The sequence below is a fragment of the Poecilia mexicana genome, unplaced genomic scaffold, assembly GCF_051168715.1.
Source record: "Poecilia mexicana isolate PSO_F unplaced genomic scaffold, ASM5116871v1 scaffold_5, whole genome shotgun sequence".
NCBI classification, from domain to species: Eukaryota; Metazoa; Chordata; class Actinopteri; order Cyprinodontiformes; family Poeciliidae; genus Poecilia; species Poecilia mexicana.
The window spans coordinates 23,781,978-23,798,196 of NW_028263374.1; the positions used below are offsets into that span (position 1 = coordinate 23,781,978).

General features: G+C 36.3%; 1 protein-coding gene across 2 annotated transcripts; it reads right to left on the reverse strand.

Annotated features, from left to right (window-relative positions):
- Nucleotides 1-527: 527 nt before the first annotated feature.
- Nucleotides 528-13,609, reverse strand: pnp4a (purine nucleoside phosphorylase 4a). 2 transcript variants are annotated; one of them, XM_015004999.2, is made up of 7 exons: nt 13,518-13,609; nt 4,817-4,980; nt 4,248-4,351; nt 2,496-2,671; nt 2,198-2,388; nt 1,194-1,273; nt 528-1,026 (listed from the first exon to the last, which is right to left on the reverse strand). In XM_015004999.2, exons 2-7 carry the CDS (start codon nt 4,944-4,946, stop codon nt 874-876), a joined length of 834 nt encoding a protein of 277 aa, XP_014860485.1. In that variant the 5' UTR covers nt 4,947-4,980; nt 13,518-13,609; the 3' UTR covers nt 528-873. The 2 variants fall into 2 exon arrangements, with proteins under 2 accessions (XP_014860485.1, XP_014834281.1); XM_014978795.2 differs by lacking the exon at nt 13,518-13,609 and adding an exon at nt 5,272-5,356.
- Between the last annotated feature and the right edge of the window lie 2,610 nt (nt 13,610-16,219).

Sequence of the window (16,219 nt, forward strand, 5' to 3'; positions counted from 1 at the left end):
GGTTTCAATAAATGCTTCGGTTTGCAATGTAAAACATCATACAGTTGTTTATATAAAAATGAAACTCTTCAAGATTCAGATTTTTCATATCTCAGATGTGTGTTTAAACATTCAATACCTTCTTATAAACTCCTTTTCCATGCTGTTTTTCAACCTATTTTGTTCAGGAAAGCTCAATGCTTACTATACCCTTACAATTAATTATTATGTTAATTGTTATGGCCTCCTTGTAGATAATTGCTTGTAGATTAAGTTAATTGTAATCAGTGCAGCTGATTTGACTTTTCAATGAAACTATTTTATAATATAAGCAGATTCTTACTATTTTAAGACAATGAATTCGCTTTTTATATAATCTTTACATGCTCTATATTATCTATGAGATTATACAATATGCAGAAGTGTGTAATAAGGAAAAGTTGCGTCACAGCTTTAGTTGTTAAAAAAATAGAGGACAAGAGGATGTGGATACTATTAAATCCAAAAGAGGGCAGCAGTGAGTAAATATAGGAAAGAACAGAAATCAGTAGGATTGGTAGAATATTTTAATCATGTCAGGACAAGACAGAAATACTTTACAACATAAACATTAATAATTCAAGGCCAGTATACAAAAACATTCATCAGTGTTGTTCCAATAAAGCACCATTAAACAGTTACTGTTGTAAAAGTTGTGTAGTTTACATAAAATATCAGAGATGAATACATATATCCTAATTTAAATGTATGAACAACAGGTTGGCACCATAGTCATATAAATAAGATTTTCAATTTAGCAAATACTTTTTTAAAAACTGCACACACAGAGGTAATAAAATAAAAAGTAGTAAAAAAAATTAAATCAGTGCAATAACCAGATGCATCTGTGTTAGTTCAGGAAACATTATTTGTGTTTTCGTTGTTATTGATCTCCATCCTGCTGATCAGTTCAGTCACCAGCTGCTGCACGGTTTGAGAGCGCAACCGGCCGACTTCCAGGACGCCCTCGTGGTTCACGCTTTCAGAGTCCTCATAGCTCTTTACCACCTGCCATGGAGACCAATTAATCAATTAATCAGTCATCCAAGCAAAGATCCAGATAACTAACCATTCCTTAAGTTACTACATTCTTTATTAGTTACAGACTTATGAACTAAAGCTGAAAAATAAGAGTTGTGATTGTTTACTATCAGTATTTGTGATTGTTGTCGTACCTTATTTGTGATCAGAGAAAGTCCAAAGACTCTTAGACCACAGTGAGTTGCCACGACGACCTCAGGTGCTGTACTCATACCTGAAATAACAATACATTACAGGGGTAGTTTAGAACAGTGATATTAATAAATAGAAAAATCTAAAACATCCCACTTCCTATTCACCCTCTACTTCAGTTAGCCTCATGAACTCATTTTGTTCATTCCTGCCTATTCATAGTTTCTCTCAGTCACAACAAATACTGCTGCCCAAATACTGTCATTTGCTGATGTCTGTTGTAACCCTGTACACCAATCGTTTTACAAAGTACATTCTATAAGGAGATTCTGCTTGAAAATATGTTCATTTGCTTTTGATTAAAATGCAAGCAATCAATTAGTCTACTTGTTAGCAAACAGAGTAGTTTTTTTTTATTTTTAAAATTAAGTTCTCCTAGCAAACTATGCCTTCATTTTAGTCTACAACCAAACATCTAAACAACCTTTATGGGAAAGAAAAATTGATTCAGATATGTAGATCTGTCAATTCAGATCACATACCAACTTTAACTTTTGTACATAGGTGTCAACTTTCTATTGACTGAACATGAAAAAAAAAACAATAGAATAAAACAATTAGAAAATCTTCTATCTGGGCCAAACTAAGTGAAAATGTTCCTCCTGGTGCATTGAAGCGTCCATCAAAAACTGCAGCTGCACAACACATTAAATCAGACTTTACAGTGAGCATTATGCATTAAAAATACATTGGTTGGGGAAAAATATTTTCAACTGTGAATGGATTTTTAAATAAAGCTCCTGCAACTTTTTCCTCAGCCATCCAACTGAAATTTTCTTTCAGTAGAGACTCAAAAGAACCCTTTGCTCTTATCCTTCACAACAAGAATAAATTGGATGTACAATCTCTATGTGCATGAGCACAAAAATGTAGAATTGGAGCTAAGAATGAGGAGGAAAGGTCATAATGAGACTGTGCACATTTCTAGTGTCTTAGTGCATCATACCGACTGCGTCCACTCCCAGTCGATGCAGCAGTTTGGCCTCAGCGATGGTTTCAAAGTTGGGTCCACCCACCATGGCATATACACCTTCCTGCACAAGGCTAGAGACACCCATCTGCTTGGCAAGCTCCATCACGAGGCTACGCAGCCCTTTGTCATAGCAACCTGACATAGCTGGAAAGCGTGGCCCAAACCTGCAACAAAAATTTATTGGCATCATTGACATGTAAAGGAAAACTTTTATTCACCACTGTGAGGACAGTAAAATATCACCACAATAATCATGCAGAAATGAAATTACTTTTCATCGTTGGGCCCACACAGTGGGTTCAGACCGACCAGCCCAGGGAAGTTGATGTGGTCCTTGATTATCATGATGTCACCAGGACGTAGGCCATCAGCCAACGAGCCTGCAGCATTTGTCACTATAAGTGTCTCCACTCCCATCAGCTTGAAGACTCGAATGGGAAAGGTCGTCTGATGGAAAGACAGACATGTATTTCTATTTTAGCTATGTTTACTTGGATAGTATGTTACCAAGTGCAAAGATTGGCAGCCATTTGAACATGTTGTAAATTTGGAAGCTTTGGGCATGTAAGAAATTTGGTGAGACCATTGACTGTTCAGGATGAAGACACAAGTCTGTTGCCTCTTTTCTTTTTTGCATTCCTAAGTGAGTTGTTTTTTCTGTAAACAACTACAACTTTTTTTTTTTTTTTAGCTCTTTTGTTCTCTTCAAAAAGCATTTTGCATGCAGAGGATAAAGTTTGTCTCCTGTGACCAGAAGATCTTATTTCACATGTTTGCTGTGTCCCCTACATAGCTTGAGCAAACCACTAGTGAAATGAATGCTAATTATTAAAAAGATGAGTTTTACAGTGGTTTCTATTGAGTGGTTTTACAGTAAAGGTAGTTAAATATATGCAAGCTGCATATTAATTATTTAGTTATTTGCCACAAATTATATATATGCATTGTTATTAATTTTATTTATTGTGAGCATGCCTGTTTTTTTGCACAAATTAACTTTCCACAGTTTTGTTATGGTTTGTCAGGTGATGCAGGATTTTCACTTAGGAAGATAAAACTCTAAGGGTCGGTCTCCTGATAGTCACACAACCCTGTTTCATAGCTAACATGTAAGCATACAAAGGGTATTTTTAGCGAAAGTTTTTATTTTGAATCTGTTTTTTTTTTTTTTTTTTTTTTTTGGGTGGGGGGGGGCTCTTTGCAAAGGGCATTTCACAGGACGCCACCTAAAGGAGAGTCAGGCAGTCTCAGTGTAACACACAGCAGAGAGCACGTTTGTCTGAATGGGTGTTCTACAGAAGGAAACAAAGGCAGCATTGAACAGTTGACTAAAAGGCTGCATGTGACCAAACCCAAGCATGACTATGTCTCACACACACACACACACACACACACACACACCCCCCACACACACACACACACCCCCACACACACACACACACACACACACACACACACACACATACACACATACACACACACATCCAAGAGACTACAGGTTAGCTTGTAGCATGCTGGTTATTATGTAAACTTTGCCCAGGGTTGCTGGACTGAGATATTTTTTAGCCAACCACTTATGTGAGAATGTTGTAGTCTATGGTGGATGTGGATATAGTTGTGAAGACATGTTCTATTTAATCCATGTTTATGTGATGTGTTGTTTTGTCTGTGTATAAATGTATGTTATTAACTCTGCGTGTTCATGGACAGATGTCTTTAGGCTTAGTATTATACTTTGTATTTTCTTACAGTTTGATTTTCTACCAACTTCCTCACACATTTATTCAAATTCCATATGGAAACACACACATGGATGAGTTAGGTTTTCCAAAGTCAAAATCACAAGACACATCCAAGTTTATGCTCACTGGTTGTTTAGATATTTAAGTCTCTGATTTATTCTGTCATTGTATTTTTGTTTTTGCTTAAGCGTAGATGTAACTTTAGTTGTTTTTGTGCATCCTATCAACAAGTTTGACTTTTGGAATAACTATTAGTACACTTGAAATATCTGTGTGAATACCTTAAGGAGTGAATGTCCCTCGTACATGTGGAAGCGGCCCTGCATGCAAACACATGACTTCCCCTTCAATTCCCCAAAAACCAGCCGACCTGCGTGACCTTGTACTGTAACAAAAATAAACATAGTGAGAACATTCATTTTCTTGCTTTCATTGTGCATATTCACAGAATACAATTGCTTATAATGACAATTACACATCAGAGACATTTCTGACTATAATTTTGCAGGGCTGATGGATAACCAAATTTAGTCTAATGAACAACAACATACTGATCAATACCTAAAAGATTAAAATAAGGCATAAATTGAGCAATTAGTTATAATTTTCATACTTCAATTTGAGCTTCAGTTACTTAAATATATGAATAAAAAGAAGCTGAAAACATTTTTTGCAATATTCTTCTTATTAAATATCTGTTTAAAGGCCTTATGATCTTATGAACAAATTAAAATATAAAGTTTTGCTATGCTGTTATGTTAATATACAATATTAGTGACATGAATCTATTTGTAAAAATATCAGTATTTTTAAAGATATCAATTCATAAAAGCATGCACTCATAAATTACCTGTGCTCTGAGGAAACCCTGGTATGTCAGAGTAATCAAAGGAGTCTTGACATTTAAGGGTATCAGCAAGCATGCCCAGTCCAGAGCCGCAAATAATTGCCACGATGGGACGATGCTTTGTATGAGACATCAGCCAATCAGAGGTCTTCTGATATTCATCGTGACTGCAGGGAAATAAACAGCACAATATCACTCACAAAAATGTAATATTCTTAGTTGTGATGTTATGACCCTAGAAGCATCTTCATGATTGCATAGAAGCAACTAAACTAAAAAGACCTCTAATGTTAGTACATTAGCACTTTTCAGGTGTTAAAACAAAATAAATTTCTTTAAATATCTGAAAATGGCACACTGTTGACAATATTATTAACATTTTCAAGCTATTTAACAACAATTTCACATTACAAAACTTTACCGAGCATCAGAAATGATGTAAAAACCTTTTCCCTTACCTGATCTGTTCTTTGCTGTGCATGATGAATGAACGATGATGACCGGTACTACTTCCAGATGTGTGTGTGCGTGTGTGTCTGTGTGTTTGTGTGACAGATGAGGAGAGTGTGGTCAGCGGATGCTGATCAGCTTACATATTTACTGGTCACATGCATCTGATTGGTTCAGAACTTGCTCATTCATCAGAAGCAGCCAATAGCGTTACAGTTGGAGTAAAATAGCAATTGTGTGGATTCCTCACATTTTTCTTTCTTTTTTTGGTTGTGCAACAAGCTTTTGGTTCACATAACTCCTAGGATTATTGTGAGATTTTTTTTCCCCCTGTTTCTCAACTGCTAGAGTACAAACTGGGAGCCTGTTAAGATAATGAACAGACAATGATTCAATCTTTTAATCAATCTACTATCTTGTGGGTGCTTCATTTTTTAAGTATGATGCTCTTGCTGTAGTGTAGATTTTTGATATAGGTGATATGGTTTTCTTTTGGTCCAGAGCAGGATTTCCTTTGGGATGATGCAATCAGTGAAAATAATAAAAACATTTAATTGCTCTGTCATTTGTTACATGAACAAGTTTTCTTTTGCTTTTCCAGTCAGTAAAAATGTTCACCCTTAGTAATGTACTCAATAGAGCTGATTAAGCTAATATATGACTTGAATCTTATGATTCTGGATCATATTTTACAGTCTGCAGAAACTTCTGGAAAGGTTATAAAAAGACCAAAATAAAAGAGTCAGTGCAGCAATATTTTGTTTGGTCACAATATCTTTCCAAACTACGCATAGTTTTTTTTAATTCCAAATCCTAATGTCCCAAATGTAAAACAAATGTCATCTAGCTTAATTTTCCTGAACGCTGAAATCATGTACTATTTTTTATTGTTTAAATAAAACATAACTGCTATAAATCCAGACTCAAGAGGTCCAAGGCTGTGTCAGGCTAATGAGGAGCGGCTAGCAACTCATGATCGCTAATACACTTCACATGTTCCTCTGCTGCCGCTCTGATCAGATGCTGCTAATAAGGCTCATGTGAGCTTGATGGATGCTGAACAGAGATGGACTCGAACCAGCGGACAGCATACAGAACCAGAAGGTTTATACACTTTACTTGTAGCAATGTCACTTTTAACAAACAAAACCACATTCAGCAGTGCTAAGTATCAAACTCATCAAACTGGTCTCTGGAATCATCTTTGTTTCAACTTTAAGGGATGAACACAAAACTGCATGCAAATGATGCTGCATGTAAACGTGCATAACAGAAGCCATATGGACTCTAGTTAGACGGTTAATGAAAAGAGGAATGTAGATAGTTAGACACTCAGACATGTTTTACAATTATTTTCAAAGACATTTTAATCTTTGTAGCTACATGCATTGTGAAAGCCATTTAATTTAATTTACTTTATTTAATTGGGACAACACATATAAATCAACATGTCAGCAGTAAGCATCAATATAAATATGTTAGAGCTAACACAACAGCTAATTTTCTAATTTTCATTTGTTGTCCTAAAGCAGTTAAGAACAAGGCGTGTCCCACGAAACAAAAAGCAGAGAATAATGGAAACATCACCACCTATGTAACACATAACACAAACAACATGAAGAATAAAAATAAGAGCTGGTAAAAACCAAGATTCGATCTTCTAATAGAGAATACTTGTCAGAATAAAAGGTAAGTATGCTTTCCCTCAACTTTCCATAATTATGCATGCAGACAGGACTCTGCAAGCAGGAACACTTCCATAGGTAGTTCTGTTGTCAAGGCTTTTTTAATAGCAGTAAAGAGCTGACTGCAAGTATACACTGCATACAACTGGGTTAACCTGTTGTGGCCACTGATTTGTGCTTCTCAGTGTTTAATGCTCTGCTGAATGCTCACCATTACTGCATACCTTCACTTGGGCAGAATGTCAGAAATGTGCTCTCGTTCATTTAAGCGTCTTTTAGATATCTAGCATTCTTGGCCATATATGACATACAGACGTTACTTCTGTGTTTTTCATTGTAGCTATTTAAGCTGTGAGGCACAACAATGTTTTAAAAAGCTTATTGTTACATATGTTGTACTTTACACAAAAATAGTTCTTGTGAATATAAAGGAGTAACTTTCCTGACACTATTTATATATCATTAACTAACAAGGGGAGTAATGTGATGTAATAGATATTGATCAATGCAGGGTCTGTATCCATATCAGTAAAGCATTCATCTGACTGAAATGTCTCAAAAACTCCTGAATGATGTTTTATCGTTGGGTAAAACTAGTTTTTTGCAACAGATTTAATGTATGAGAGGTATTGAGGGTTTTAAAGTGAAATGTCTCGACAAATCCACAACTAATAACCATAAAAATTGCATAAAGACACACATTTTTTTTTTTTTTATCAAATGCCACCATCAGGGCAAATCATGCATCTGTTTAAAGTTTTGATGTATAATCAAATAAAAAAACTCTCCCAAACCCATACACCAATAAGTCATCTGCAATCTTGAAGTGAAACATAAACATCTCTTTATGTAGACTGCTGATTCATACATTTTACAGATTATTATGTGAAACCTCAAAAAAAAAAATTAATTGGTCTCTTTTACAGTCATGCATCACTTTATAAGACAGTGAAATAAAACTTCAAACATGTAAAGAAACTAATGTGAAAACCTCCATGTTGACTTCCTTTACTGTTGACGAAAGTGTTTTCTGAGGCATAAGTAAATTTGATATATGCAAATCAATGCATCCCCAAGTTTTAAATTATATTTGCCATCTGGACACTCTCCTTGTTTTTCAAAGAAATTAACTGACAGATATGGAGCTCATGGTGGTGTTTTTCCTATTTCAGATAAACTGTACTCATGTTGGAGAACAATAAGATCACGTTTTTCCTATCAAGAGTTTAAAGTTACTAGCATTGACAGCATCATCAGGAAGAGAAATTGTATAATCTGGTGTTCACGTGTCTCCTCGTGTTTGGATTTCTGACAAGATTTTTTTTAACTCCCTACCACATTGTCAGTGATTTGATTTTGAAAATCCCTAAAATCACAAATGAATCCTTTGGAATAACATAAAACAAATTAAAAGAACAAAAAAAGAAAAGTTGGGTGGGAAAACTAATCAGGAACATATAATATGTCATCTTGTGAGGGTCATAAAGCAAGGTCACACACAAAGCTCAGGTCTGGACACAATCATGTGAAGCAAAATCTAGAGTTCATCCAAATTATCTCTCTGGTGAGTGTGTGCTAGGAAAGAAATCTAGTAATTAACACTAATCAGACACTAATCAGAGAGGTGCTGTAGACCCTGCGGTGATGGTTTGGTCACGGGAAGTTTAGAGAGGCTTACGAGCATCGAGTTCCTTCCTCCTGAACTGAATGGTTGTCCCATTTTCAAGTTGGTTTCTCTAGTCAACCAACTTGATTCTAATCTGGGGGGAAATATGAACCTCCTTTTGCAGGAGGTTCTCTCCATTATCATAACCATAACCAGTCTTGTGGATCACTTTGCTAAGGAAGTTTAGGTCTATAGGCCATATTTGACTGAGATTTGTCCAGTTGACTTGAAGTTGGCAGTGCACAGGTTTGTTTGTCCAGTTGACAGACCAGGCTTGAGCCACTGGTCTGTCAACCAGTAGCTGGTGTTTGACTCCTCTGTTATTTTTACCAAAGCCTTTTTTGCCTTTCATGTATTGATCCATGTGTCTCCTTATCTTGGTCACTATGATGTCTGACAGGAGATTTCATTATAGGAATACAGGCTATTAACCAAAAGTGTGATGGATTGTTCCCTTCTGGGAATCTTTCATTGTCAGGACTGTTCTGCCCTCAGTCAGCCATTCAAGGTGAGCTTCATTCCTCTGCAGATGGTTCGTTTGTGCTGCTGATAGGAAACTCCTGCAAAGAAGTCAGCTTCTTGAGCTATTATATGTGACCAGACGCTGCCATAGCATACATCTTAGCTGGTTCGGTGGTGAATAGCCAGTTTGTTCATCTGGTTCTTGTCTCCCTTATCTCTTACATTGGGTGGGTGTTTTACAGTTTCTACAGTCTCAGGTATGGCATCTGTTCATATTTCTTGGATCCCTTATTTTAAAGGTCCTTCACCTCTTGAAATACATAACAAAACAAACATATCTGTACAAATGCTAATGGTTATTTGCTAATTTTTCAAGCTGCAGAAATTAAAACACAACACAGTACTGTGAAGCATTGTGAGCTGCCTAATAACTTCCACCAGTCGTCTTGCCTAAAATACCACTCCTAAGGCCCTGCAGCTTCTTACAGATATTAAAATAGAAAGCCTTTTTGGCCAATGACTTGTGACTATCCTCCCAAAATCACAAGTCTGAATGGCTGCTGGCCTCTTTCAACTCCACCATAAATTTACAGTTTCAGACCAGAGCAGTCTCTTACTGACCTCCTCTGGAGTTAAACTGCATTTCACCTTCAGTTGTTACTGTAATTTTTAAAACCAAATTAGACACTGTATGTGATCTCAGTAGATGTAATCCTCCTTTGTATTATGCATTTGCAGCCAGGAGGTAAAGTTTTTTTTAAGAGTAAACAAAGATAGATGAAAAGATTTGTCTTCACAGAAACATATTTAAGGTATGATTATGTAAAATGAAGAAAATGTAAGCTATAACTACATTATAAAAAAAAAACAGATTTTTTTTCAGCATGACATTTCCCAATACGTCCCCAATCTGTGCAAGTTGTGAGGTCCCTCACCTATCTGGAACCTATCTTGGTGCCTAAACTGTCAATGGGTGAAGCACAAAGTACAACGAGCCTCAGGTCCATCACAGGACAGCAAATAAAACATGCATGCATGAACTGAAGCTCAGCAACAACTTAGAGAAGTCAATTCCCCTAATATGCTTGTTTATGAAATTGTGGGAGGAAGTTGAAGCACCCTGAGATAATTTATACATACACAGGAAGAACATGTGGTATTAATACTCTGAATATTTCAGGAACTGGTGATCTTATGTGGTTTATACATACAACCCCCTCTCAGATTTTATTAATAATGTATGCTAGTATGAAATAAGAAGATGCACAACTGTTGTGTGGATAAAACATCCCTCCTACATGTCGAAACTATGTAGAAGACCATAATATGTGCTAATGCATCTTTGCAAATGTCATACAGAAGATTTCACTAAGTTCTAAGTGTTGCTCAGAACAGTTTACTGCAGACGAGTTTGCTGGGTTTGTCTCCCTCTGGTGGTTGAATGTGGCTCTTCATGCGTGTGAACAATCATGACACAGATGCCTTCTTATCAGCACCACATCAAACCTGATGAACAATAAACCAGCCAGGTGCTGACATCACAGCCAAGTCTGAGGTTGTGATGTCAAGGTGTTGCGACTCGGTTAACACTCTGTCTTATCTCTCTGCACTTCTTCAATGTCTGATTGTCAGAATCAGGAATTCTCCACTGATCCGTCAACACTTTGGCGATTGTGTGTGTCTTACATCATGCTGACATTCTTCACAGATCTCGGTGGCACACACACACACTCACACAGAAACACTTAGGAGCCAGCAGGTGTGAGATAACTGGGCTGGTTTAGAACAGAAACACTTTGCTGAAACATTCAGTGTGTTCAAAAGCATCTCCTTGTTGGAGTCAGGTTTAAAGCCGTCTGAACACACTGCAAAGCTATTCAAAGCACTGCTTAATCAGGGCCTCAGTTAGCAATTCTGTGTTGCTGAGTATAACTGACATCAGATTTAGCATGATCTGGTGACTTTAGCAAGCTAAATTTAAATCTTAGCATCATTGAACTTCAAACTATTGTGCTTTTATTGATTAGGCTGCATTTAGGTGGGGTGAATTTACCATGAAATTAAAATTGCTTTTACTGCTGTATAGACGTGGATAGAAATGTTCAGAATATTAAGATCTCAGTATTCTTCGGATACGCTTTAAGCCTTCTCATTTCTCATTGACGTTTTTAACTCCCTGAAGTTCTTTTTGCAAAAAGCTGTAATGCATCATTTAAAAAAAAATAAAAAATTGTGAAATAAAGAGGAGAGGAAGTGATATATTTAGAAAAGTATTTCATTACTTTTAAGGACATGTTCTGTATACACTTTTGAAAGTTCAAAGTGTATTAAAGTAAAAAAACTTCTGCAGTTGTTAATGCAACCATTTTAGATGTGACATCATGTCAGTATGAGGTCAACGCACACACAAGTCAACACTTCTGTAACTCTTCTGCAATCAGAGGCTGACTTCATCCTTCAAGCCTCAGTTTGTGTGTACGCGTGTGTGTGTGTGTTGGTCAGCGTTGCGTGTTGATTGCACCTCGTTACGGCAGAAAGCAGACGGATGGTGATGGAGGGAGTGCGTGTTTGTTTGTTTTGTTTGTTTCAGTCGGAGGCGGATGGGCAAATGTGTGTGTTTGCGTGCGTGTGTGTGTGTGTGTGTGTGTGTCTGCATGTGCGTAGGATATTGCCTCAAGTTGCATTTGATGGTTGCACAGGAGAGCAACAAAACCATGGACACAGACTCACAAAGACACATTTTAACACAGCTAAGACATCAAAAAGATGAATGTTAACTGTTTTCATGATATTGACATATTGTTTTGGTTTGTAACACATCAAACTTTTGTTTTTGCTGTCATGAGAATACACTTTACTGTTTAAAATTTTGACAGGTAAATCACTTTATTTACAACTCAGTTTTAGAGTTAAATTTACTTTATGAAAGAATTTTACTTAAAATAATTGAAAAATTGAAATGAAAAATGAGACGTCCAGCTGTGTGTCAGTTGCAAAAGATTAATCTTTTGTTTGTCAGAGGGAGGGACAAAATGGGTTCAAGCATTCTTGCATGAAAGGCACCCTGTGATGCCACTCCTGCCATGCGACACACAACCAGGCCTTTAGCCACACTCCCAAAGAAGAATTAAAGCATCAGTAAACATCGCCATCGTGGTGTAACACAACTCTAATTTTTTTTTTCTTTTGCCTTGTGGGCATGCAGCTATATTGCCCATATCATGGTTAAAAGTCAGTCAGTCTACTTTGGCTGCTTTTGTTATGTCAGGAAACTATTACTAAAAACAGATATTGACTTTTACTAAATAAATCTAAATTCACTGATGTATGAATTATGGTAAGATTTGTTCTAAGCTTAGTGTTTTCATGCTGAATCAATTTGGCTTTAGACTTCCAAAACTCTGATTGTTAACTAAGTAACTAGTCCCTCATTTTCTAAAGCGACATTAAGGTAAAATTTGTACTTTTGCGTATGTGTGTCTATTTTATTGATTAAATACTTTAATGTCTCAGATGTTCTTTTACTTTTTCTTCAAAGAACTTTTTCTTTTGACTGTAAATATTTTTTCAACAATATTTGCAGATCTTATGAAATAATGGACATTTTTTTCCTTCAGTTGCATTTCAATGCAAAAGCCCCATTTGTGGCAAAGTGTGATGTATTGCATACTCTTAATATTTGTCAATTAGACTTGTTGTCTAACAGAAACAATACTACATCTTCCTCAGGAATCTGAGGTACTTCAACTCATCTGTTAGATCAGATGAGCAAGGAGGGGATGCTGGTTCATCCCTTCCTTGAAATACTTTTGATAGATGCTCACCATCGCTGATCAAGAACAACACACAAGCGCTAGAGTTTTTGGGACATGTTCGGATTCAGTTGTCAAACCATCACAATTTTAACTATTGATAAACTGATTCAAACTCTTATGCATTTTGTTATTATATTAAGGCCACAATCTTCAGTTGCTTCCTAATCTAGCTCTTTATGTTGAACCTTGGCTGGACAAGTGACGCACTGATTGCTTCACTTTTAGCACTCGGGCAGTGTTTATTTTTTGTGCGGATAAGTTCAAACCTGCTAAAATGATTGATCGTGTCACTTACTTGCGACATTTCACAGTTCAGATGTTTGAAGTAATCAGGTCAAGTCTGGAAGCCTGATTGCACTTACTGCTTGCAACTTTTATTAGGATGTTTCCCACTAACCTCGGACTTTCTTCCTTCTATCAGACTTGCACACAAATAACTCATAAAAGTCCCCTGCTAAATGTTGTTTCAATCAAGTAAATTTTTTATAACCATGTATTGATAAATAAAACATGGGGAAACATCGCAAATGAAGACCTGCTTCCACGGCATTAAATCACTCTAAATAGAAATGAAATTATAATGAAACACACACAAAGTGAGTCTGCTTTAAAAAATACATCCTCACCAGAGATTCACCGCAGCGGCTCTCTCGTGGAAACACCAGTGCCTTAATCTTGATCATTAAAATAAACATCAAGCCCCCGTCTTGGCTGTTATTCATCCAGCAATCATGTTTTACTTTGGTAAATGAGCGAGAGACCTGATGGTCCCATGGGAGGAAGAATCAGACTAATTAGCTTCTGATGCAACACACCTGAGAAGCGCGTGAGACGCTTCACAGAGCTTCATTTGGTTGATTTAATGTCTCAGACGAACTTGACTGGAGCGCAGGCGTTTTCTTTTATAACATGAAACTTAAACACGTTGTGTTTTAGGCTATGACACTGTATGTTCCCCTTCATGTTTGTCTTTACTTCTTAAAAACGTCACCTTATATATCACTTAACATAAAAGAAATTGGTAGATCTTCACCTTTACTTAGTTTTCATTAAATGCTAATTTTTAAAAATGTGCTTGATTTGCTGAGAAAGCAGAATGCTGCAAAACCTTATATAACGCTGACAGATTTGTCTGTTAGATGTAGTTAAGAGTGTATTAGACATAAATACGATGCAGTCTGATAGTATTTATCCTTGCAGGTTATTTTATGTTAGATTTTCTTTCTCTATGAAATGCTTCAGATTATGAAAAAAATTGATATAAAAAACAATCTGAAAGGAAAAAAAAACTGTATTAACTCAGGTATTTAATAAAGGATGTGAAAAAAAGCGGTTGCTCCCTAAACTTCATAACTGGCTAAACTGTTGGTTGCGATAACTGGCAATGAATCTTTTAAATCACTGTGGAGGAATTTTGGTGAAATAGCTTTTGCAGAATTGTCTTAGCTCAGTCACATTGGACAGTCTTCTAAAAAACATCAGATTTAAGTTCTTAGTTTAATTTCTTTTAGCCATTCAGAGGTGGACTTGTTGGAGTCCTTAAAATAATTATCCTCCTGCATAAACCAGCTTGAGATTAAGAGCATGAACTGATGATCAGACTTTTTCCTTCAGGATTTTCTTCTTCAATATATTTTTAAACCTCTGGTTTAAGTTTCTATTCAATTAAGAGTTTCAATGAAGCTTCAGAGCTAGATCTGAACATTTATAATCACGTTTTTCAGAGTATTATGTATTTTACAGTATGCACCACAAGCTGTCACATTACTAAACAAAAATAAATATTTTATCCATTTGTAAAATAGTTGAGTTTGTTTAACTTAAATTCCATCACAATTTAACTATTGATAAACTGATTCAAACTCTTATGCTTTCGTATCTTTGGAAATATATTTGATTGGTGTCTCCAGTAACAGAAAAGAGTCCAAACTGTCACATAAAGTTCATCTTAAAGCTCAGATTTCTCTGTGAAGCAGTTGAAAAAGCTACTTTCTCCGGTCACAAAGTCCAGGTCAAAGGTTGAATCCATCCTCTAACTACAAATATACACACGCACAGCAGTCATGTCACAAAGGATGGTGTATGGAGTCGTCATGCCGACAACAGACATTACTGCTGGTTTCATCACGAAGACAATCCCAGGCTGGCCTCAGTGTGTGTGTTTATAGCTAACCCTCTTTTTTCCCTTTTCTCTCTCTCTCTCTCTCTCTCTCTCACACAGACACACACACACACACACACACACACACACACACACACACAGTATTTAGTTGTCTTCTTATCTCAGTTTTACATCATCCCTGGTGACCTCTGAGTGTATGTGTGTGTGTGCATGTTCCAGGGACAGGCTGGGACAAGTTCAGGTTTATTGCAACAGGGAAAAAAATGTAATAAGTTTTGTGCTGTGATGTTCGGTAACAACAAACAATGACAGATAGCAATGGTACAGTATCTGTATGCACTGACTGCCTCCTTTCATTATAATCTGGGCTTTTCTGATTTGCTTTGTCAAGCAGCCAATTGCTAAACAGCCAAGTGCTGTGTAGTCGGGAACATTTTACTAGAACAAATAAAAGCCTTTTACAAACAGAAGGCTGCAAGAGGAGTCAATATTATGAGACACTAAATTCTGAAGCAGGTCCCTTAATCTTTTTCTAATGTGTCATAAAGTTTAGATTTGAAAATGTATCTAAAGCTAGAATAAATATTACTCTTTTTAATATATGCAATCACCACACAGCAATCTCTTTATTGTTGTGTTTGAATTTACTTTTTAACAGAAGAGATTCAAACTCTTCTCTGGCCCAATAGATATATTTAGAGACTCAGGAATTAGTCCTTTCAGTTTGAGAGCTGCATCTAATCTCTGATGCTTTCACAATCCACAAATTGAGAAAACATGAAACAGTTTTAGTCAGCCATCTAAGATTACTGCAAGAACCCATCATCAACAGGTAAAGTCAGACTTCATGATTCAGCTACAGCAAAGAGGCTTGGCACAAATCCAGGCATCCAGGGGAGAGTTTCATGTAAAAAAAATACAACATACAAAATAAAAAAACTAAAAGACTCGCAGCTGACTAAAAAGAAAATATTTGCAAACACTTATAAAAGCAGTGTAGATTCCAATTGATTAATGAGTCAGTCATTGATGCTCTTCAACACACAGTTAAAAATTACTTAACCCAGGTAGTTCCAGCTTCAACATGAACCCTCATAATTTCTCATTGACAAACTGAGATTAGATTTGAATAACAAGTTGGGTAAAATACATTCAATACAGTATTCAATCAATCATTCAATGAATTTTATTTATAAAGCACCTTTT